Raw genomic sequence first — 25,706 nt, 5'->3', positions numbered from 1 at the left:
TTAAATAAAGGGATATAGTAAATGAGTTGCATTCCATCTGTTAAGACCTGTATATTTCCATTTTCTCTCTGCCAAATAAGATTACATTAAATTAAATTAAATTACATAAATCAAGTTAGATGAGACAGAATAAAATAGATATTGGNCAAAAAAAAAAAAAAAAAAAAAAAAGGTAGTTACACAAGCCCAGGCTGTGCACCCAACTGAGAGTGTTTTTTGCATCTAGGCAGACCATTGTGTGCAGTGCAGGTTTGCCTCAGAGCCAAAGTAAGCAAGAAAGTTCCCATGGATTTCAGGGAAAACGTGCTGCTTGATTTGACCACATGTGGATCTCAGAAATGGATATAGGGCCAGAAAAGGGCCAGAAAAAGGGAAAATCTTCTGCTGACCCTCACAGGATGGCCTGGAAGTTTTTCTTTTTACATGGGGCTGCATAACTTAGCCATCTTTGAAATCAACCAAAGTGGTTAATTTGTGAACAGACTAAATCAGTTTTCTGGAAGCCACCTGTATTTGGCCCTTTTCATTCACCCTTCTTTCCCTATGGTCCCCAATTTTGTCTCAAACCTAGTGTTAGTCTTTCTTTATAATTTGTCCTTTATCACAGTCACCTTCAATCATGACTTAAATTGTGCCTCATAGTAGTTGACTCTGTCTCAACCAGGGCCTCTCTCTTTCCCTGCATCTCTAACTGCCTGTCAAACAGTCCCATTTCTGAGAGCCATAACCACCTCCAACTCAGCGTTGTCTTCCCCCATAAGCAGCACTTCCTTCTAATTTCCTTTGTCTTCTTATCAACAATACCATAATGCTCCTTACGGAACTTTTCATTTTCCTCTTTCTTGACCATGTACCAACAGGTCACAAAAGTTTATTGAATCCTCCTTCATGAGGATCTCAGTCCCTTTTTCTGGAATCTGACAAATCCAGGAAGAAAGGAAGCTAATTGTGTGTCCCAGTGATGTGGAAGGAACTAGGAGATGGTTCCTAACTGATTCAGGAGGTCGCTTTGAATGCAGGAGACAGATTCAACCCAAAGGTCAAACACAGAACAAAACCAGGGAAAGGAGCCAAAGGCTGGCACTACAACAGTAAGATCAGCTGTTCGTCAAACCTACAGGACTGACGTGAGGACATAGTGAGAAGGAGGTCAAGAAGTCAGGAGCCAGGGGCCTGGTCTGTTTAGTTCATCTTTGAATCCCCAGAACCTAGCATATAGTCAGCTCACAGTAGGCGCCTATTGAATGACCTATAATCCCAAATTCAAGGCATTGATTATAACCTCTTATTCAAGACCTCATATTAAGCAATGCTTTCACAGTGTCATTATTTGAAACCACCAGGTAATGTTTGGGGAAGACATATGAGATAAGAGCAACATCCATCCATGTTAGTTTGGGGTATCTAGAGAAGTAACCTGATATAATGGATAAATAAGGAGGAATAATATGTCATAGCGTTTTGATGTAACAAATTAAGTGTTCAATGTCATTATAAAAAGATTTTTTAAAAACAAGTTGTGTAGAGATATGAAATATTCATCTACAGATATACTTATTGAAATTATTATTATTTGAGAGAGAGTGCACAAACAAGTGGGGGGAGGGGCAGAGAGAGAGAGAAAGAGAGAGAGAGAGAGAGAGAAAATCTTAAGCAGGTTCCATCCTCAGTGCAGAACCTGACACGGGGCTCAGTCCCACATCCTGAGCCGAAATCAAGAGTTGAATGCTCAACCAACTGAGCCACCCATGTGCCCCTACAAATAGACTTTTTGATTGTCATATATTTTGTGGCCTAGGATAAAACTTTCAGTGACTAAGTCACATAGAGAGCCCCAAAATTTTGTAGCTCAAACAACATAGAAGAAAGGAAGGTGACATGCTCTAGAAAACTGTGTTGATGGAATCAGACAGTGCTTGTAGTTACAACAAAGATTATGAAAGTAGCAAAAAGAACGTTTCTAATTAACATGATGTCATATATGCATCATTTAAACATATATGTGTAAATTAACTTAATGCATTGAATATTAGTAGACATTTGACAATTTCCTGTAAGTCACTAAATGTTATATATGCCAAGTAGTCAAAATACTTCTCATTCAGAAATGCAGAATCTATGCATTACATCATTTCATTTGTTGAATGAAAGAACGAATGTATAAATATTTATTAAAGACTAAAATGTAATTAAATATTATTCTTAGTAATAATTTACTCACTAATCTATTGAACCAATATTGATTATGCTACTATATGCAAATCAACTAAGAAGGAATCAGGATGGCTTGGTACTAAAAGTACTTTCCACTGGAATGTTGACACCTAATATCAAGAAATACTTCCTATAACTTTCTGCAATAAAAAATTTAAACTCACACAAAAGTTAAAAAATAACAAACAGTCATATAACCTCCACCTAACTCAATAGTTATTAACATTTTCCCAAAATTGCTTCATATCTATTTAATTTTGGAAAGAAATTATAGGTGTTATAACACTTCATTCCCCTAATACTTCAGCATCTACCACAAAGTTTAAAACATTTTGCCACAGAACTCTAATACTACTGTTGTTCCTAACAAAATTAATAATAACTCCTTAATAAGATACATATCCAGTCCACACTTGGATTTATATGGTTGTTCAAAATACGTATTTTTTAACAGGTTTTTACAACAACAACAACAACAACAACAAAATAGGACCCGATGAAAGAACACGCACTGCACTGGGTTGTGTCTCTTAAAGTCCCCTCCACCACTGACCATTCTTTTTCTTTCTTTCTTCTTTATTCCAGCTTTTTGAGGTATAATTGACAAATAAAAATTGTATACATTCAAGGTGTACAATTTTATTTGCTATATGTAAACATTGTGAAATTATTACCACAGTCAAGCTAATTAATACATCTGTCACCTCACCTAGTTACCATTTTTCTGTGTGTGATGAGAACACTTTAGATATACTGCCTGATCAAATTTCAAATATACTATGCAGTATTATTAACTGTGGTAACCAAGCTGTACATTAGATCTCAAAACTTATTCATCTTATAACTGAAGATTTGTGTACTTTAGCCAACACCTCCCCCTTTCCCCTACTTCCTGCCCCTTCTAGCCACCATTCTACTCTCTGCTTCTGTGAGTACAGCTTTTTTAGATTCCACATATAAATGAGATCATACAGTATTTGTCTTTCTATCTCTGGCTTATTTCATTTAGCATAATGTAGTCCAGGTTTACCTATGTTGTTGAAAATGGCAGGATTTCCTTCTTTCTGTGGCTAAATGGTATTCCACAATACTCTAGTCTTTATCTACTCATGTATCTATAGACACTTAGATTGTTCCTGTTATCATGAATAATGATGGAATGAACTTGAAGGTGCAGATACCTCTTCAAGACACTGAGTTCATTTCCTATGGATATATACCCAGAAGTGGGATTGCTAGATCATGTGGTCATTCTCTTTTTAAAAATTTTTTGAGGAACCTCCATATGGGCTGGATGTTTTCATATTGGTTTACCAATTTATATTCCCACCAACAGTGTATAAGGGTTGCCTTTTCTCCACATCCTCACCAACAATTGTTATATTTTTTTCTTTTTGATAGTACCCATACTCTAATAGGTGTGAGATGGTATCTCATTGTAATTTTCATTTGCATCCCCCTAGTGATTAGTGATGTTAAGCATCTTTTCATATACTTATTGGCCAATTGTATGTCTTCTTTGGGAAAATGTCTATTCAGGTCCTTTGCTCATTTCTTTTAAATTTATTTATTTGGAAAGACAGAGAGCATCATGAGTGGGGGAATGGCAGAGAGAAAGGGAGAAAGAGAATCCTAAGCAGTCTCCATGCTGTCAGCACATGAAACCCATTGCAGAGCTCGATCTCATGAACCACAAGATCATGACCTGAGCTGAAAATCAAGAGTCAGACACTTAAGTAACTGAGCCAGCAGTCACTCCTCCTTTGCCCATTTTTAAGTATGGTTTATGAGGGGTTTTAGTTGTATGAGATCCTTATCTATTTTGGATATCAACCCCTTGTCGTATATATGGTTTGAAAATTCTTTTTACTATTTCATCAGTTGCTTTTTCATTTTGTTGCTAATTTCCTTTGCTGTGCACATTGTGGATTATCTGATTGTTTCCTTATTAAGTCATTGACCACATTCCCTTACCCTGATATTTCTTGTCAAATGGATATTAGATATAAAAGTTTGACTAAATTCAGGCTAAATCATTAGTATATTGAGTATTACATTCTTATAAGAGCACAGATGCTCTTGTTCCAACCTTGATGATGTAATTTGATCACCTGATCAAGGCAGTAACCTCAGATTTGTGATTAGGGAGTAACTATAGGGTGATACTTTGGCATCTTGCAAAAACCATATTCCTCATTAACGTTTCCCTTAATGGATTTAACATCTGTTGAGAATGGATTTAGCATCTGTTGAGAATTTTTGCCTGAATCAATTATTTTATTAGGGGGTTGTAAAATAAAATATACCTTTTTGATTACCCTCTTTAATTATCAATTTCCACTTTTCTCTAAGCAATTTTTTTATGATCTCAAGCATGTTCTTCAAAATTTAAAAGTTTGAAAGTCCAGAATTTTAAGTATTATATTTTATTGCAATGGAAGAGAACTAACCTTCTATTTTCTTTTGTTTTTTCAGCAAAATGGGAAACCGCATTTTTACCATAAGCCAATTGTTGAATCCTTTGAGGAAGCACCTCTTCATGTTATGGTTTTCACTTACTTGGGATATGGACTTGGAACCCTATTTGGCTATTTCAGAGACTTTCTAAGGAACTCTGGAATAGAAAAGTGCAATGCAGCCGTAGAGCGAGAAGAACAAAAAGTACGTATGTGTACGTCCTTGGATCTTTGTCAATGCGTATTCTTCTGTTAAGTGTTCTCAGAAGTGGTGATACATGTACAGATCCTAAAAAGAGTGATGCACTCAGAAACCATTCAGGGTAAATTCTGTTCATCTCCACCACATAAGTCCCACACCCCCGTGTGTTGGACTTGTGTTTTTCTTAAGTATTTTATTGAACAACTACTATTCACCAGATACTGAACTAAGGGTTTTCTCAGACATTATTGTATTTAATTTTTATAACAATCCCATGAGATAGGTATTAAAATACCACTTTTAAACGTTTATTTATTTTTGAAGGAGAGATAGGCAGATTGTGGCCAGGGGAGGGGCTGAGAGAGAGGGATACATAGAATCCAAAGCAGGCTCCAGGCTCTGAGCTGTCAGCACAGAGCCCAGCTCGGGACTTGAACTCATAGACTGGGAGATCATGACCTGAACAAAAGTCAGATGCTTAACCAACTGAGCCACTCAGGGGCCCCTAAAATACCATTTTAAAGAAATGAGAGAATCAAAATATAAGGGCAAGGCCATTTGGATAGGACGGTATGCTGGTCTTCTTGTTGCAGGATGAGTATTGTTTATATTCTATGCTAGAATAGAAAAGTGTTCCCGAGTGAAATATGAATTTATGTCATATTTCAATGTTCATTTATGTCAAAGTTTCTCAACTATAGTACCATTTGACATTTTGGATTGGATAGGTCTTTGATGTGAGAGGCTGCCTTGTACATTGTAGGATTTTTAACAGTATCCCTGGCCTCTATTCATATCAGTGAATTAGCATTCTACCACACACTTTGACAGTCAAACATGCCGCTAACATTGCCAAACGCATCATGAAGTGCAAAAACACCCCAATTTAGAACCACTAATCTAGATACTTTTGATAGTTAGCCCTCAGAAGTCTACAGAGCTATCAGGACAATCTGGAAAATATTCAGAGATCTGCAAAGAGCCTGCATTTTCCTAACATGTTTTCTAAATCTGTTCAAATAATTTATGATGCGCTAAATTCCTTTTTTCTAAAAATTGCTTGGAAATACTATGATAATTATGGGCAGAGATCATTCCACATGATGGAGACTTGAACACATCTAAAGCAAAGAACATAGGGAAAGAAACCATGACATGAACGAGGTAAGAGAAAGCATTGTACATTCAGGAAACCGAGGAATTCCAATGACTGGACTATTGTGAGTGACAGTGGGAGTATGTGGGGAGAAAGATTGTTTGGGAGGCAAGTAGAGACCAGACTATAATGGGGTTTTATAATCCAAAGATATTTATTATAAGAACAATGGGTAGGCATTGAAGGAATTCAGGCAGAGGAATGCAGATTTGCAGATTAGAAAGACCATGTTCACTGGCTTATGAAGAAGGGATTGCAGGAGGACAGCACAGACCAATAAACTAGTTAAGAGGCTGATGCAGAAATCCAGCTTTAAATAAAAGCTAGATGAGACCTTGGGGCAAGACCAAGGTAGTAGTTATACTAGGAGTGGTGGTAAGAGATAAGACCAAGAGTTGTTAAAGAAGATGGAGTTAGGGATGATTGGCTTAACTCGGGGAATTAGGGAGTTGGACAAATCAAAGGCCACACCTAGGTTTATGTCTTAGACAGCTGGGCAGAAAGAACTCCGCGGCATTCATTGAAATGGAGAGTAGAGAAGGAAGATCCAATTGGAAGGGAAAATGGTCAATTTTTTTTTGACAGGCTGAGAATTGGCAGATCTAAAGGTCTAGACTCTCAGAGAAAAGCCCTAGATGGATATTGTGGGATCTTTAACATATCTTGATATTTTGAGTGTGTCAACATCAAAGCCACAGAAGTAGATGAGATCTCCTAAAGAAGTTCTATGGAGAAAAAAGAGGAAGGGAGAGAAGAAAATGAAGAACTTTAGAGAACTTAATAGATGTAAGAGATGGAATTCCAATGCAAGACTAGAAGCAAAGTGACAATTTAAAAAGCCTTGTAATACTTTAGGAAAGAGATGTTTATGCTTAAACTGGGGAAGAGGTAGATGGATTGAAGACAAGGGGATTATAGAGATATTTAGGAAGTAGAATCAACAAGACTTGGTGGCCATGGGTATAGAAAATAGGATAAAGGGAAGAAACCAGGGTAATCTCAGATTTCTAATTTTGTCAGACATGAGAATAGTAGTGGCCCACCCGTCACAGTGGAAAGATTTTATGTTGCAAAAAGATGTCCACAGATACAGTTGTAAGGATGTGCAGGTTCTTAAGTGGCAAAGACTATAGAAACATTTAAAGCTAGTAGGAGCTGATAATAAAATGGGAGACTGAGATGAGAAAGCAGATTCCTCTTGGCCATTCTCCCAAGGTTCCCCACAGCCCCTCCCTGACACCAGCTGTCTGTTCTAGAAACTCTTATCACCAATCTACCTGCTCCCAAGCTGTAGGTAACTGGTGCACAATAAATTAGCACCATTTCAGAATTATTACTAGGACGGAGGGTGAGTCAAATGTAAATTGCTCAGGCATGGCATCCCTTGTCAGGCTGAGGCTTCAGCTCTGCCATCTATTTTCTGACCTATGCCAATACTTTTGCTCTATCAACCCATCAGGGCTAGTTACTTTGGTCTTTCTNTTGGTTCTCAGGGAAGCAGACTCTGAGATGGAGGGTTGAGGGCAGAAAGGTTTTTGTGGTGTGATCTTGGAAGCAACACCTGTACAGTCAACCAAGGCTTCAGTGGATCCCTATGGGATCCCACTGGAGGTGGGAGGGCACTTCCTTGCTGAGGGAAAGGTGTGGAGCCTTCAGAGAAGATAGATGGGAGCTAACCACCATAGAAGGATGTGATCCTGAGCCAGACAGCTTCCTGCAGCAAGCCGCCAGCCTCCAACACTCCTGGCACCGGGCGAAGGCGTGCGTGGTCCTGAACAATGGGATACACTGAGCACAAGCAGCCTGTAGTGCAACACCAGTCAGTCACTATGGCTGCAAGGACTGCTCCAACCTCCTCCCAGGAGGGAGGCAATGTGTCCCATAAAGTCATTGCCTTGTATTTCTTTACGAAATAAATGATTTCCCTCCTGTTAGATCTCTGTGAGGTAGAGAGCATCAGTCAATTGATTCACCTTGATGGATATACCTTTCACGTGGCATACTTTTTACTATGTGTTCCTTCCTTTTGAGCTCCCTTAGACATTTATAGTCTTCCAGAGTAACAATGGCTGCAGTAGCTATATTCTTTTTGCTGGGACTTGGGAACTAGAAACCCTACCTTTAGGCTGGCCTTTATCCTTTTAATATTTCCCCCAGGCCTGTACTTCTGACAGGATTCTTGCGCTGTGTTAATAAGCTACCTGAGGCACATCTTGAAGTCTCTTGCTGGAAACATGCTGCTTTCCAGTGACTCCTGGTTCTTCTAGCAGACATGAGCATTATAGTCCATTCTGGCCACTGAGAGTGTAGAATAAATCGTCCCATAAGAACAACCAACCAAGAGCGAAATGACACCAGGGAAAAGCGCATCCATGAGGTGGTGGTGGAGAATAGTAATTATGTTTTTCAGAAAGATCATAAGCAGATGTCCGGTCACTGATTACACTCTTTTATTCCATGTGCATTCTTTTTAAAAAATGTAATTTATTTATTTTATTTATTTATTTATTTTTTTTGTTTTTGAGAGACAGAAAGCAGGGAGGGGCAGAGAGACAGGGAGAGAGAGAATCCCAAGTAGGCTCTGTGCTCATGGCACAGAGCCCAACATGGGGCTCAATCACATGAATCATGAGATCATGACCTGAGCCAAATCAGACACTTAAAGGGACTTAGCCACCCAGGCGCCGCTCTATGTGCATTCCTTTTATTTGTTTTATTTTTAATAAAGGTTGTAAAAATTTAAGGTGTACAACATGATATTTTAATTAAAATATACATAGCAAAATGATTGCTACGGTCCAGCTAATTGACATGTTCATCCCATTTCTTTCTTTTTTAAAATTAAACACAAGAATTCATTAATCCAGTTTCCCTATCTTCTCTCTCACTGAGATGATTCCTCTCATACCAAACTATCCTTTCAAACTAAACTGATGCCCCAAACTTAGAATCTTTTTGTGTTCTTCTTTTTGATTTCTAGCTCTAACACTCCAAAACATGAAGGCTCTGATAATCCCCTTATCTAGATCACTTCATTACTAATTCACTTAGTATTACTGATTCACTTAGTACAAACTAAGTGAAAAGAATAAGAAAATAAAAATGTTCTGCCAGAAGAGCACTAAAAAAGATCGCAGGCCCAGGGCACCTGGCACCTCTGACAGATGCCACTAACAATAAGAAGACACTGGCAAGGAAAAGGACAATACTCCTTTTAACTCTTCATTTTGGGGACACATTGATTTTTTTTTAAACCAAAGACCACTTCAGCAGCAAATTACAATTTATTAAAGACCTCTGGATAAATCACTTTCTCAATGATGCAATGACTTAATTTGCAAAATCTAGAAGAGGATGTCAGCAAATCAAACCCAATGAATGTCAAGGAACATCAGAGACTTGAAAAACCTCAAGCACAGCCCCGTTTCTCAATCCTTATGTTTCAATAACAGGTTCAACAAGACCCACTCCATACGGCGCTAGCCTGTTACAAAACATTTCAATGCAATTCCATATTCACACTGGATCCAGAGAGTCCCCGGTGCCCCTACAAGTAAATCCCAGACATTTCTGGCCCATCCCCAGAGATTTTTACTCCCACATGAAACAGTGTTCAGCAATTTGTAACTGTAAAGAACTTTAAGACAAATCTCCAAATGTTCACATAAATTAAAATTGGCCCTTTTGCATCCTGATATGATAGCAGGATTCACTGAGAGAGACTTTCTTCTGAATAATTTGAAGGATGGGTTCCATTAAGGTCACTGGGTATGAGTTTTGTCCAAACCACACAGATGGCCCAAGCTCTGGTCTTCCTGTTTGGACCTGGGTGAGTCCAAACTCAGAGAACTTTCATGGGGGTTTCCCTGGGAATGTAACATTTTAACCAGCAACTTGCGAGATGGTAATATTAGACCGGTGGTTCTTGGCCTAGGATGCACCTTGGAATCACCTGAGAAGCTTTAAAAGCCTCTAATACGTGGGCTTTGCCCGCAAATATTCTGATTGAATTAGCTTGTGGTGCAACCTTGGCTGGGTACATAAAAGCTTCCCAGGTGATTCGAAAGTACAGCCAAAGTTAGAAACCAGTGTTTTAGAATAATGCTTCTCAGACTTTCTTGTACATACAAATGGTCACTCCCTCACTTCCTTGATTTAAATATCGCTAAGATATCAATAGCTAGCTTTAAATGTAACAGAAATTGCTGGACAGTGAAATCCCCAATCTCCCCAGATAAGATTGGTTCCAAATATCTTCTGGCTGCTTCTAAAAAGCAAATGCACCCCCACAAAGGTTGAATATTTTTCACAATTGCTAGTGGTAGAGAAGCATGTGCCATAGGTTGGCTCCAAAATGATAGTTCTAGAAATATTTTGTGAAATAAGACCATCAGTTAAAATCAGATCACACACCCCATGCAGTGAATAGTCAGGTCAACATTTATCCAAACAAATGCATATGTATATATACTTATGTGTATACACACACACACATTACACACACAATGTAACATCATTTAAATGTTAGTTAAATCTTTTTTTAGTTCTTTTACAATATAGACCTCTCTGCTTCCCTTTGCAAGAAGGCATCTACAAATAGAAGGCAGGGAGATTTAATTGATTTTGATAAGGTAGAGCTTTGCTATATTATACCAACTAGTAGTAAGCCAATGTGTGAAATGGGTGAGTTACGACAAGCCCTAACGAAGAGCCCCTTCTCAAACTTGTGTCTTTCTTTCCTTGCCTTTTTATTATGGAAATAATGAGCAAAAGCAATCTCTTTGTGCCTCCTTCCTCTCTTTTTCATGCATGTAATTACACCTACGTTCATTTGCACTTACTCTGTCCTTTCCTTAACATAAATGGAATCTTATCAGACACAATGTTGGGTGACTTACTTTTTTTCACCTGGCTATATGTCTGGAGATCTTTACGTGCCAGTACCTCAAGCGGTACCAGGGTTACCTCATTCCTTTTAATACTTGCATAATGGTATTACATAATGTGGATATATGATTATATTACTTTTTTATTATTTTATTATTTCAAACAATTCTTCTATGAACAGCATATGTATTTACTTGAGGATAATTCCTAGATGTGGCTTTCTGGGTTCAAGGAATGTACGTTTTAAATTTTGAGAGATTGGCAAATTGCCTTTCAAAACAGCTTGCCTAGCTAGACTCCAGGCAGCAGTACCTAGGAGTGCTTGCCTCCTCACCAGAACTTGCCACATTGATGTTATCAACACATTTTTTTACTTTTGCCAGTCTCATAGGTTAACATTTTTTGTTCTTGTCTTAATTTGCATTTTCCCAATTAACAGTGAGACTGAGCTGCTTTTCCCATGATTATTAGTGCTTTAGACTTACTCCTCTAGAATTGCCTATTCAATATCCCTTGTTTGTAGTTTTATTAAATTGTTTTTTCTCACTGATCCCTCTTTCTATATATCCTTATATCAATATTAAACAAGTTTAGATATTTTCCTAATTCTGTTTCTTGGCTTCTAATTTTTCTGTATTATATTTAAACATACATGCAGTTTTATTTTTTAAGTCCTATGTATCAAACATTTCTTTTCTCTGTGTTGTTATTAGTTTTTGTTCTTTTGGAAGGAGAGTTAATCATGTTTAGGAAGACATTTTTTCCATCGTAAAGTTAAAACAAATTTTCCCACAATTTCATTTAGTACTTTCATGATTTGCAGTGTTTATTTTGCCTTAACCCATAAGTTCACTTAGAATTGATTTCTATGTATTGTGTGAGGAAGGAGGATTTTTTAAAAAAGAGTTTTAAATTGTCTCGATATAATTAATTGAATTATTTTTTACCCACTGATTTGAATTATTGATCCATTTGTCTATTCTTTTAGGTAAATTTGTAAGTTTATAGGTAATTTTTAGAGATTTTTTCTCTGTGTATACTTTAGAATTAGAATTCAGGGATTGAATTTTTTTTTAAATAAACTTTTGCCATTTTAATTGGTAATATTAAATATAAAGGTATAAGTGAGCTACATAAAATTTGACATCTTAATAATATTTAGTCTTCCCATTCAGAAACATGATATGACTCTCCATTTATTAGATATTTCTCATGTCCCTTAATAAAATTTTATAATTTTCTTTATTCTAAGGTCTTATATTTCCTCTTATGATCGTTATTTGGGTACAACTTTTTGATGGTGGTATTATTTGAATACTATCATTTTTCTCTATCCCATATTTTTTTAATTTTTATTTATTTATTTTGGGAGAGAGCATGAGCAGAGAAGGGGCAGAGAGAGAGAGTTCCCATGCTTAGTGTGGAGCCCGACTTGGGGCTTGATCCTGCAAGATTTTGATGGCGAGATCATGACATGAGCCGATTCAAAAGTCGAACGCTTAACTGACTGAGCCACCCAGGAGCCCCTCTCTATCCCACATTTTAATTAGTTATTAATGGCATATAGGAGCACTGTTGAGGTTTTCATATTTTCATTTCAAATACTACTTCCTTAATGAATATCTCTCCTTAGCTGCCACAGCTCCTCAGATAGTTGTGTTGGAATTTCTTGTAACTTTGCATATGCACCATGAAAAACTGTGTACTGTCTTCCAAGGTTATTAGAACAAACGTGCTAATTATATTATTTGAATCCTCTAGAGTTAACTTCTTTTTTTGTCTGCTCAAGTTTATAATTTCTGAGAAGTGTGTGCTAATGTCTTCCACTGTAGGTATGGATTTGTTAGCTTTCTCTTTCTTATGCATTTCAGTGTCACTGTCAGATACATAAGCCCTGGCTCTCACAGTTCTTGGTGGATTTGTTCCCTCAATCATGCTTTTCTTTGTACTCTGATGTGTCTGGTATTAGTATAAATATATCTACCTTTTCTTCAGTAGCCATCTCATTATTTCCAGTCATCATCATTTTCAGAAAATGTAGGTCTCTTATAAGCAACATATAGATTTATTTTTAAACACATGTGAAAGCTTCTGTGTTTAAAAAAATAAAGTCACATAAGCTATAAGCAATTACTTTCTTGAACCATAAGAAATTTTTGTTTTTGTAGGTCAAAAACAGACATTGGCAAGCCTCTATGGTTAAACCTAATACTTTAATTACTCATGTGTTTAAACTTATTCCTGCCATCTCTATATGTAACATTACAATTTCCATTTTTTTACTTTTATTTTAAATACTTTTCCTTTCATACTTTTGNTTATTTTTAAACACATGTGAAAGCTTCTGTGTTTAAAAAAATAAAGTCACATAAGCTATAAGCAATTACTTTCTTGAACCATAGGAAATTTTTGTTTTTGTAGGTCAAAAACAGACATTGGCAAGCCTCTATGGTTAAACCTAATACTTTAATTACTCATGTGTTTAAACTTATTCCTGCCATCTCTATATGTAACATTACAATTTCCATTTTTTTTACTTTTATTTTAAATACTTTTCCTTTCATACATTTGACTGAATTTTCTTTGTTGTGAATTTTTTTCCTCCTTGTCACTGTTAAGAAGTTGTATATAGTATATCTCCCTACTATTTTTTAATGGTTCTCTTTGAATATTTAACACATATATGTAGAATTTAGGTAGTTATTCAGTAACTTGAGTCTTCCACTGACCAGGTGAAGAATTTAATAATGTTTCCTTCTCCCACATACCCATTTTCCAGGTTATTATTCATGTATTAATTTTTAGGCTGTGTTTCTCTATACTGCATATACAAAACTACTTGGGCTAAACCATATCCCATTACTTTCTTACTACTTTTCCTGGCATTTTTTGGCTACCTTCTTAGTTATTTCATTGTTTGTTTTATTGAGGTACATTCTCAATTATTACAGAAAAGGTTTTCGGGAGTTACACTCATGACTCTTTACATATTTTCTGACTTTCCATTGATTTATCTATAAAAGTTCATTAGAAATATGTATACCACTCAGAAAGTTATAAAGTATCCTACAAGCTTAAAGGTGGAAAAAGAAAGATTGCAATATTTCAGTGGACACAAAGACATTTTGTGTCTACTGCATTTTTAGATTTTGTTCAACCCTCCTACAGTCCACGCCCCCAAAATGATCGTGTCCTTATGGCCCAAGTTTCACTCTCACATGTAGCCATTTGTGTCAGGAAGAAAAATAAAGGTAGTGAGTAGACCAAGTGGCAAGTTGAATCTACAGATGGATAAAGATATGTTCTCTTGCAATGCTCCTGTTTTTGCATAATCTAGTCCAGTTTCATTTTCTGGTATAGCGAAAATGTGTGGGAGGCTTACCTGAGACTAGAGGACATTGACCTTTGGAAGGTGTTGACTGCTCCTGAAGAAACCTCACTGGTACCTCAAAGGAATGGGGTGGGGTGAAAATACACCCATGTGAGGCAGGAAGCCTCATAGGTGCTGCAAAAGAAGGCAATTTGTCCCTGAACCAGACCTTGAATTCTAAGTGGTTCCCTCTCAGGAATACATAGACTGCTGAGCTTGTGTTTCAGATCTGGGGTAGCACTCGCCCTACCCACAAAGAAATGGCTCTAGATGGTTAAAAAACTGGCCCATCCCTTTCACAGAAAAGTTTCAAGTACTTAATTTATTTCTTTTTACATGTTTTTATTTTATTCTTGAGAGAGAGGGAGATAGAATTTGAGGCAGGCTCCAGGCTCTGAGCTGTCGGCACAGAGCCTGACACAGGGCTCGAATTCACAGACTGTGAGATCATGACCTGATCTGAAGTCAGACGCCCAACTGACAACCACCCAGGCACCCCTCAAGTACTTAATTTCTAAAAAAAATTCTATTGAACGTGAAGATCATTCCTTGCTAAATAGAAAGTCTTCTCTGACTCCACAGAATAAGTTAGAATCCCTGTATCTTGCCCTCAGAGCATTTATCTCAATGAAGAGTTGACTGCCTATTTCCTCACAAGTGGAAAATCTGGATCTCTGAGCCAAGAGCCAGAAAGTTTGGACAGCGTGGAGTATTTTTCCACCTTCCCTCACGGGGCTATGATGGCATAGCTCTACGAGGCATCAATGATGAAAAGCCCTAGGTTGTTTCTTCAAGTTAATGCCAAGTTGCTTATGATGAGTGGACATTTCTCCATGGTCTGGCAATCTGTTGGTTTTAGCTTTCTATTTTGTGTGTCATGGTTTTTGTTATCACTGATGTTTTGGAGGGAAGCTTGGACAAGTGGGGTAGATGCCAACCTGAAGTCACTCTGAAGTGACTCCTGAGAAAGTAAACAAAGCCAGAGGCTGGCCAGAATTCAAGTCACTCACCTGACTGGGTCTGATTTTCCTCACATGTCAAATGGGTATTTGAACTCAATGATTTCTGTGTCCCCTCTGCCCTGGTATTGTGTGCATCTTGTGGTTCTATGTTGAAATTAATTTTGTTTTAATATTGTAGACATAAGGGGCATCTGGGTGGCTCAGTCACTTGAGATCCGACTCTCTATTTCAGTTCAGATCATGACCCCAGGGTCGTGGGATTGAGCCCTGGATCAGGCCCTGCACTGAGCATGGAGTCTGCCTGGGATTTTTCCTCACTCTCCTTCTGCCCCACTTACATTCTCTCTCTACCTAAAATTTCAAAAATGTTTAAAACAAAATACTATGGACATAATATTTGGGTTTTTCTTCCCTAAAGCCAAGTGTTTTCCTAAACCAACTGTTAACTTTATTTTTAGTAAGATTTCTCAAAAAAATCTAAAACTATAATCCCATCCAGAGTCCAAAAATAGTACTTACAGACCTACATCTCTCTTTTCTCTTGATAGGATGAATTTATATGATGTCATTTCAAATGAGAAATAAAAGTTAGAAAGAGGAGGCCACAAATAACATTTAGGGATATAATAATCCATAAGTCAGTAAACAATTTGAAAAAGAGAGGAAATCATTTGGAAAAGATTTTTCTGAAATTGCATAATCTCCTTTTCTCTCAAAAATATGTTCATTTCCCTGTTAGAACATAAAAGGGTATAATTATAACCTCTATCAGGATACTTAGCTACTTGAGGACAAATGCATTTGGTATTAGATTTTCAACTTACAAATGTAACCAGTAGAGTTGCCTTCTCTTCCTCCAAATTTGCATGCAATAGATAGTCCCCCAGTATATGGTTATAAATGTTCTTTCTTACAGATAATCACAATTTCCCCCTATCAATGATGCCATAGCCACTGAAAACCTAATGATGTGACAAAAAAGACTGTGGCTTGGATGCAACCACCAGCCATCAAAACCTGCAGATTCTATATATTTTCCTCTGGGATGCACCAGATCAGGAGATAAGCAGACCAAATCAATAGCACAATAAGGTCTTCCACAGAGCCTTATCCCTGACCCACCTGGTTCTCTCAGGATATCAGCTCTATTCCATTTGGGAAAGGAGAGCAAAGAACTCAAAGAGAATGGGAAAATAGGAAATCTCCCTCCCAGTTATTCAGTGGTTCCCCATTGCCTCCAGGATAATGTGTGAGTTCTTTATCCGGACACTTGAGGTTCCCACTTTCTGTGCCCAACTAGATATTGCAGGCTTAACATACCTCAGGGAATAGTAGCAGATGGGATCAGGAAGGTAAGAGGGAGCAGACCCCTCAGGACCTTGGCTTTGACTCTGAGTGAGGTGGGAGCCATTATAGGTTCTGAGCAGAGTAACAAGATGTCTCATGTTTTATTTTTCATTTTTCTCAAATACACCCTACATGTCCAGCACAGACCCATTCATCCTGAGTGCCCTTTCCCAGCATCCCAAAAGCACTCATTCCACCTTCAGTGCCCAGCTCCAAGACCTCTCCTACATAAAGCTACTTCATTCCTCCAGCAAGATGTGATTCTCTCTCTCTCTCTCTTGCTCACTCTTGCTCTAATCTTAACAAACGCCCATAGTACTTGGCTTGGACCACAGTTTTGTATTTTCTGCTTTCTTTGTACTGTTAGGAGTTAGATGACCAAAAGTTAGATATGTCTTGCTTTAAGCCTCAACCAGATTGCAAACTCCTTAGGCACGGATAAGCTTTTATACAACAAAACAGTGCTAGTACTTGAACTGTGGGAGAAGCCAAGTGCCCCCACATGCTCATTGACTAGGTTTCTAAGCCCTCGGCTATATGACAACCAGCCAACTGCCAAGAGTTGTGCCAGTAGGTCCAAAATCAAGTTCATCCACATATCTGAAAACATGAGTGGGGATATTCATGTTCAAAAAAGTTAAGACCATGTGAATTTTGGTAGTGAGTGTGTGTTTAGGAATTTGTCCATTTCTTCGAAGTTGTCCAATTTGTGGGCATATAATTTTTCATAGTATTCCCTGACAACTGCTTGTATTTCTGAGGGGTTGGTTGTAATAAGTCCATTTTCATTCATAGTTTTGTCTATTTGGGTGCTCTCTCTTTTCTTTTTGATAAGTCTGGCTAGAGGTTTGTCAATTTTGTTTACTTTTTCAAAAAAACAACTCTTGGTTTCATTGATCTGTTCAATTGTTTCTTTGGTCTCTATGTTGTTTATTTCTGCTCNAAATAAAAAAATAAATAAAAAAAAAAAAAAAAATTAAGACCAAATTATCCTCCAACTGCTTTTTTTCCCCCGCTGAATTCCTTTGACATAAACATCTATTGTCACCTTTCGGATGGAATCCTGCAGGGATTTATTGTCTCCATCACTCATTTTGGGACTTGTATTGCACTGTCATATTTACTACCTTTATGTGTCACTTTTTTTTACTTCTTCCCATTAAAATGTAAGCTCTCTGGGGATGGAGACCTCACAGAGTTATTTGTGGACCACCTGATAGGTCATTGCTCAAAAACTGTTTGCAGATGGAGTTTTGCATGGGTCTTCCAGCCTTCGGTTGCAAATAAAATACAAAAAGCAGGAGACCAAAGGTAAACTTCTGCCTCTGTTACAACAGGATTTTGTGCCGCTTTATCAAAACTTTGAGAATTTTTACACGAGAAACCTCTACATGAGAATCAGAGACAACTGGAACCGGCCCATCTGCAGCGCCCCAGCGGCTCTGTTTGATGTGATGGAGAGGGTGTCGGATGACTACAACTGGACGTTTCGGTGAGGCAGCCTTCTGGAGGTGCTTGGTTGAAAAAATTCCTTTCCAGGAAATCCTGGCGTGGGCCCCAGATTACAGATCCGACAAAAACCAAGTCATGGAAGCCACTGGTCTTCCATCATAGAGCCCTTTGCAAGCCTTCATAATGCCAGTGGGGGAGGCACGGTAATTCAGTTGCCAAGGTGGCTGTTTCATATTATGGTTGAAGTAAAGCCTATGTCAGAAGGTGTGGGACACACAGAACCAGCCCAGAAGAGCCTCTTCAGCTTTGTTGACAAGTGATGACCATGGCTCTTTCTCACTTGGAAAGTTCTTGCTGGAATGTAATAAATAAGAGTACAAGTGTCACAGAAGCAAATGCCCAAGGACATTCAGGGCCAAGTAATACTCCACGACTTAGGATACCTTTTTCCAACACTCTGCCCAGCTTCATTAGGGGGTTACTGTCCTTGAAGGGTGGACCCTTTTGTGTGGACAGCAGTGCATGTCAGAAAGGAAAAAAGAAAATACATGATTTGGGCCAGACCCAAGATCTCCTTGTAAGAGTCTTTTATGGAACACTAGATGATGTTAAATGAGAAAGCCCTTTGTGCTCTTCCCTCTGCAGGTTTACTGGAAGAATCATTAAAGATGTGATCAACATGGGCTCATATAACTTCCTTGGCCTGGCTGCCAGTTACGATGAATCTATGAAGACAGTAAAGGATGTTTTAGAGGAATATGGCTTAGGTGTGGCCAGCACCAGACATGAAATGGGTATGTATGTTCACCATTTTGAAATTTGTCCATTTGGGTCTGAGATTCCTTGTGGTAACTTCTTGAACTTGGATTGTATCTAGGTTGTGTATCTCAAAAAGCTGTTATAAAATGCAAAAAGAAAAATAGTATCTGAAGGTCTTTTTGGAAATTTCAAGCATTATGCTCTTGCCAGGGAATTTATTTATTACAAGCTTTAATTCTTCAGAATAAATAAAAATGGATCTTTCCTGACCACATTATCTGCAATAGTACTACTGTGCCCCTTCCATCTGGTCCTTTTCTGGGCCTTTCTTCCCACTTTTTTTTTTTTTAACAGCTTTAATGAAATATAATCGATACTTTTTAAAACTGTACTCCTTTAATGTATACAATTTGATGGGTTTTTATATATAGATACCCTAAAATCATCACCACAATCAAAGTAATAAATATATCCATCACCTCAGAAAGTTTTTTGTGTCCCCACTTTTTATGGTAAGAACATTGAACATGAGATCCACACTGTCAACAAACTTTTACAGTGCACTATGCAGTAATGTTAATTCTAGGCCCTATGTTGTACAGCAGATCACTGAAACTTATTCCTCTTTCATGACTAAAATTGTATATCCATTGAACAACTTTTCATTTAGATTTTGCTCTTTCTTTCACTTTTCTTAATGATGCCCATCATTGATCTTGCTTTTGTATTTGGATATTGCCCAGTGCTGCTGCTAAAACATAAGCTTTGTAGGGGCACGTGGGTGGCTCTGTCGGTTAAGTGTCAGACTTCAGCTCAGGTCATGGTCTCATAGTTCATGGGTTCAAGCCTCATGTCGAGCTCTGTGCTGATAGCTCAGAGCCTGGAGGCTGCTTCGGATTCTGTGTCTCCCTCCATCTCTGCCCCTTCCTCGCTCATACTCTGTCTCTCTCTCTCTCTCTCTCAAAAATAAATAAAACCTTAAAATTTTTTAAAAAACATAAGCTTTGTAAAGGGAGGGATTGAATTGGCCGAGTTGTCTGCCTATTTGTCTCTTTCTTAGCCAAAACACATTTCTCTTATTCAAAGGAGTGAAATCTGTGAGAAAGAAACTTCCAGTCCTTTCCACTTCAGGTAGAAAAAGTGATGCAAGCTTGCCCCTCTAGAGTGTCTTGCTATATTCCTGACACATTGTCTTCTTATATATCATCTCATTTATTCTTTACAAAAGTCCTTTTCTCTAGGAGACAGCACAGGTGATGTTATTTCATCTTCTAGAGGAGGAACAGGATCATAGAGACTAAGTGATGTGCCCCCACGGCTTATTAACTATACTACCTCCCAGTCCAGCCCAACTTCTTCTGTGGCAGCAGTTTCCCATCCAAAATAATGTATGTAGGGTTCCCCAGGTCAGTTTCAGGCCAGTCTAAGAATACAAGGTAAATCTACTAAAAAGGGATTTATCAGTAATGGAAAATGAGCCACGTGCCCCTCTTAGATAGCCAATTGGCAGAAGAGCATTAAAAACATGTAATTATTCTGACCCATGCAATGAAAAATAATTCATGTTAAACAAAGTAACCCTTTTAATCCATATATTCAGTAAACATTTAGCTAAAATTCCAGAGTTTGTAAGTGGGTGCCCAGATTTTTTAAGAAAGGCATCTTACTTCTCTTCATTTTGAGGCAAGAGATATAAGCAGAGTGCAGAGGAAGTTTCTACATCATCACTTAGCAGAACTGGGTTGCCCATGATGCCCCATTTGTGAAGTGGGCAGAGACTGGAAGAATACCCCCAGTCCTGAAGGACATGGGGTCAGTAAGCTTTGGGGACATTTCTTCTGGTGCTGGTGACAGCCAGCACCAGGACTGTTAGTGAACCAGACAGAAAACACATTTGAGACAGAACACTTTCCAATCATAGCCAGCAGAAGCTAACGGGGCGGGGGGGAGGCTGACATGGTCAGTGGGTTGCTTCCTGTGGGGGACCAGATTTGGAAAAGGAGTTCCTGATTCTGCAGACTCACTGAACCCAGAGAAGCCAGGCCAAGATGAAGATCTCAGTTTGGACTGCCTGCAGCCTAAGTTTTCTCTCCCATTACTCAGCCTTCTGAATTGCTGGGCATTCACCTACCTCACTTAGTCTCTAGCTCGAGCTCTGGGAAGAAGATTTTAACCATTTTCATGGAAACAGTGAGAGAGCAAAATAGAAGCCACCCACTCCGATTTTAGGCAAAAGGAAGAACTGATAACAAGGATGGATATGAGCAGTCAAAAAAATAAATAAACAGGGTATCTTTGAAAGCATTTTGCAACATATACAGTAACCTTTAGCATAGCATGCAAGATTTTAGAAGTGTAGTGCTGAATTTATTTCAAGAAATACAAATAACTTTTGGTAAGCAGGGGCTATTTAGTCTTAAGAAAATGTTTAACAATGCCAGTGGCTTATCAATGAAAATTTGGGACCATGAAGGCTTGCCAATTCAGTAACCAAAAATACTTCTTAAGGAACCCAAAATAAAAGTTTAGGAACATTTAATCACTTAAGAGTACTTCCCCAGAGCTTTTAAAAATAGTTTCCAATGTTCAAGGAGGAAAATAACACAGACTCATATTACAAAATAAGAAACTAAACAAAAAAGAAATCATGAGGAAGTATTTAAAGCATCGTGAAAGGATAGAAGACCACAGAGGATAGAAGACCACACACAGTATGTTTGCCGAAAATATGTTAAGAAGAGCATATTTGCCCAATGAAAGCAAACGATTGAGATTTGGCCAAAACCCCAAACTCAACTATGTGGTGTAATAAAAACAAACACACGTAAATTAAAGTTCTTCCAAAGGATGAAAAGTAGAAAGATAGATCATGGCCAGACACCTGCTTCTTGCCTGCCTCCTGCAGCCACCACCAAGGCACTCAGTGCCCACGAGGGAGATCAAGTCCGTAAAAAGAGCAACAAAGAGAGAGCCCAGGAGTAAGGTTGTTTGCCCAATCTGCACCTGCAAGTATTAGAACTGACACATATGTACAGACACATACAGAATAGCAAATGCTGCTTTTCAGCTGTGAAATGGTGTGCTGCAAGCTAAATCGCATGTGCAATGCATGCACAATTAGGGAGGTTTTGACTGTCTTGTGGTCAATTTAACCTTCCATCCAGGCTGATGGGGGGAATGGTGCATTTTTTAAATATCCTAAACAGGATGCAGAGTGACATGGCAAGTCAGAGTCACAATCAAGCAATTAAAATGCCTAACATTTTGAATTCTTATCTTCTATATTCATGGGTGGGTTTTTTTGTTTTTATATTTTGGGGGATTTTTGGTTGGAATTCTTGATTGGGGATGTCTCCTTCAAACTGTGTACCAGGCCTCACATCTTTGGTAATTCCAGCCTAGTTTTTCTTAATAATTTTGTTAATATGTCATGAAAGATGAGAAGTTTTTGAGTTTTGTTGTGTGTGATATTGCAAACTCTAAACTGAACAGCTTCTCGAAGGTTGAAGACACTGTTTTGCAACATCCTTTTTTTTGCAATGGCTTGCCTCCAGATTTTTAGCTGGAAAGTCACTTGAATAGCTGTTTACATTAAAAAATTTCATAGATTTTTAGATTTTCAGTACTGGGATTGAGAATTGTGTAAAAATTGGTTCATGGTGTCTGAGGATTAACATCAGCCAATAATCAGTCATCTCTCCATTATGCAAGGTATCTCCACAACTGATCTTTGAGTTTCTTTATCTGAAAGAACTATTTAATTTTTCTGTATGTGGAAGATGTTTGTCTGACTCTATTGTCTGGACAGTGAAAATGTAATGCAGCAATTCCTGGGGCAAAGTAAATGCATAACTGCTCATTCCTCTTTCATATGAATTAAGCCAAAGAGTAAAGAAGCATCTAAACTTTAAAAAATAAACAAACAACCTAATGTGTGGTGCAAACTGAAACAAAAATGAAAGCAGATTAGCTTAGTTATTAGTCATTAAACATAACAAGAGACTCACTTTATAAAAATTATGTGGAAAGCCCATAATGAAGACAGATACAACTCCCCTATCCTCTATGCATCAAGTTACACTGCAGAGCCATAGTTTATTTTTTTTTTAATTTATTTTGTACTTATTTTTCTGTACACCTGGAAATTAGGATAATGAATTATGGGAGGCTTTGAAAGTCATGTGGGTCAATTTAACATTCCATAGGCCTATTAGAAACAAAACAAGAAAAATAAAAAATAAAATAGTGATCAATGACCACAATGTACCTCCCAGTCTTTGTAAAGTAAAGAAGGAAGGAAGGGAGGGAGAGAGGGAGGGAGGAAGGAAGGAGGGAAGGGCAGAGGAAGGAAGGAAGAAACAAAACATAAAGGACACTAACAATTTAATTATTGAGCTTTATTTAGTATTTATATATTGAATTATGAGCCTTAAAACATATTATCGTCTTTCTAAATAGTTATTGAATTTTCACAAAAATTTGCTATATTTTATGAACAAAGAAAACCTCATTAAATTCCAAAAAAGTAGAATCTACAGAGGTCACATTCTTGGATCACAGTGAAATAAAGCTAAAATATAAATAACAGAATTAGAAACAATTCCTTGTTTTAAAATCTCCAGAAGCTTTTAAAGCTTTTTCCTAAGAGACTCTTGAATCAAAAGGGAAATTAAATTAAATTTACATTGCATTTAACATGAAACTAACAACTAAGAGAACACCATGGGGTCCAGCTTTCTCTTTAAGAAGAAAAGATTGAAGCTAGTAAACTAAGCTACTCGTGCAGTAAGGAATAAAAGGAAAGCAAAAGTGTTGTTAAAAATAAAAACAGAAACTTACAAATTAGAGAAGGACAGTTTCTATTGGACTAAGGTATCTGTACTTTAATGTCACTAGAGGTGATTTTGATGAGTGGCAGCTGGAGTTGATGACCACTGAACAAAATCTGACAAAGAAGCATTTCATAAAAGGAAAATTGAAGGCAGTATTACTTAGTAAAAAAAAACAAAAAACAAAAGTAAGGAATTGACATTGCAAATCCAACAATGTATTCAAATAACAAGATGCTAGGATCAAGTAGTTCACTTCAGGGACTATGAGGATAGCCCAATAATAAAGAAATTCATGACGTTGAAAGATCAAAGAGGGCACCTGGATGGGGCTGTAGATTAAGCATCCCTCTTGATTTCAGCTGAAGTTATGATCTCATGGTTCGTGAGTTTGAGCCCCTGCATTGGACTCTGCACTGACAGCATGGAGCCTGCTTGGAATTCTTTCTCTTCTCTCTGCCTATCCCCTGCTCTCTCTCTCTTTCTTCTCTCTCAAAATAAATAAAATAAACATTTTTTTAAAAAGAATGATCTAAGAAGAAAACATGATTATCTTTATAGATATCACTAAAGCATTTATAAAGTTTAGTACCCATTCCTTACACAAATTTTAATAGAATAAAAATATGAGATTCCGGAATGCAATAAAAAATACCTACTTCAGGGGCATCTGGGTGGCTCAGTCAGTTGAGTGTCCGACTTCAGCTCAGGTCATGATCTCACAGTTTGTGGGTTCGAGCCCCACATTAGGCCCTGAGCCTGCTTCGGATTCTGTGTCTCCCTCTCTCTCTCTCTCTCTCTACCCCTCCCCACTCACACTCTGTCTCTCTTACTCTCAAAAATAAACATTAAAAAAAAACCTACTTCAAACAAAAAAACTACATTTCATAAAGAGACACTAGAAGCTTTCACTTTAAAGTCAGAAAAAAGATGAAGATGTGTTTCAACATTGTTAATAACCTTTGGAAGTACTAGACACCATAATATTCATTCACTTTTCATTCATTAAGTCAATAAATATTTATTGAATGACTATCATGTGAAAGAATAGGAGATATAGGTATAATAAGAGGTAAGATAACCATTATTAGGAAATGATCTGATTGTTCACCTCTCTGGTTTTCAAGTTGTGATCTGTAAGGAGCAAAGGGGACCTCCGGAGGGGCTCTGTGTTGGGGCCACCACAGAGATGAGAGGGAGCTGAGCAGGAGGGACAGAGTTTTGGTATACTTTCTTCCATTTTACATATTTAAATAATCAAAAATTTATTAGAAATAATAAATATCTAGGGCAACAGGGTGACTCAGTCAGTTGAGTCCGACTTCAGCTCAGGTCATGATCTCATGGCTTGTGGGTTCGAGTTCCACATTGGACTCTGCACTGACAGTGCAGAACCTTCCTGGGATTCAGTCTCTCTTCTCTCTGTCCCTCTCCCATGCTCACTCTCTCTCTGTCTCTCTCTAAATAAATAAATAAACTTAAAAAAAGAAGTAATAACTATCCAATAAAAAAACTCACTAAAGACCTACTGCTCATAGACTGATTTTTAAAATTCATAAAGTCAGGGGCACCTTGGTGGCTCAGTTGGTTAAACTTCCAACTTTGGCTCAGGTCATGCCTTCACAGTTTGTGAGTTCAAGCCCTGTGTTGGGCTCTGTGGTGACAGCTCAGAGACTGGAACCTGCTTTAGATTCTATGTCTCCCTCTCTGTCCCTACCCCACTCATGCTCTCTCTCTCTCTCTCTGAAAAATAAACAATAAAATTTTTGTAAAAAAAACAATAAGATAAAATTCATAAAGTCAATAATCAGCAAGAAGATATGTTGGAGAAATTATATTCATAAATATGAGCAAAACTAGCAAACACCTAGGGAATAAACTTATGTTGAAATGTCTAGAAACTATTTGAAGAAAACTATAGAACTTTTGTAAAAGACTTAAAAGAAGACTTGAAAAAATTAGAGATAATATATCCTAGAAGGTAATGACTGTGTTAAACTTTTTTTTAAATGTTTGTTTGTTTATAGAAAGCATGTCTGTGTAAGCACATAACGGGGGAGGGGCAGAGACAG

The 25,706-nt window shown here is 37.7% G+C and overlaps 1 protein-coding gene across 1 annotated transcript in view; it reads left to right on the top strand.

The window, feature by feature from the left end:
• The first annotated feature begins 4,692 nt into the window (after nucleotides 1–4,692).
• SPTLC3 (serine palmitoyltransferase long chain base subunit 3) overlaps nucleotides 4,693–25,706 on the top strand; it is a 103,251-nt gene continuing 82,237 nt past the window's right edge. The window contains exons 1-3 of the mRNA XM_077777543.1: nucleotides 4,693–4,875; nucleotides 17,932–18,086; nucleotides 18,692–18,840. Coding sequence (XP_077633669.1) covers nucleotides 4,759–4,875; nucleotides 17,932–18,086; nucleotides 18,692–18,840 — 421 coding nt within the window. The 5' untranslated portion in view covers nucleotides 4,693–4,758. The remainder of the gene's footprint in view (nucleotides 4,876–17,931; nucleotides 18,087–18,691; nucleotides 18,841–25,706) is intronic.

This window comes from Crocuta crocuta, unplaced genomic scaffold, assembly GCF_008692635.1.
Source record: "Crocuta crocuta isolate KB4526 unplaced genomic scaffold, BGI_CrCroc_1.0 scaffold187, whole genome shotgun sequence".
Classification (NCBI taxonomy): domain Eukaryota; kingdom Metazoa; phylum Chordata; class Mammalia; order Carnivora; family Hyaenidae; genus Crocuta; species Crocuta crocuta.
This window is presented reverse-complemented; position numbering and strand designations above follow the sequence as displayed.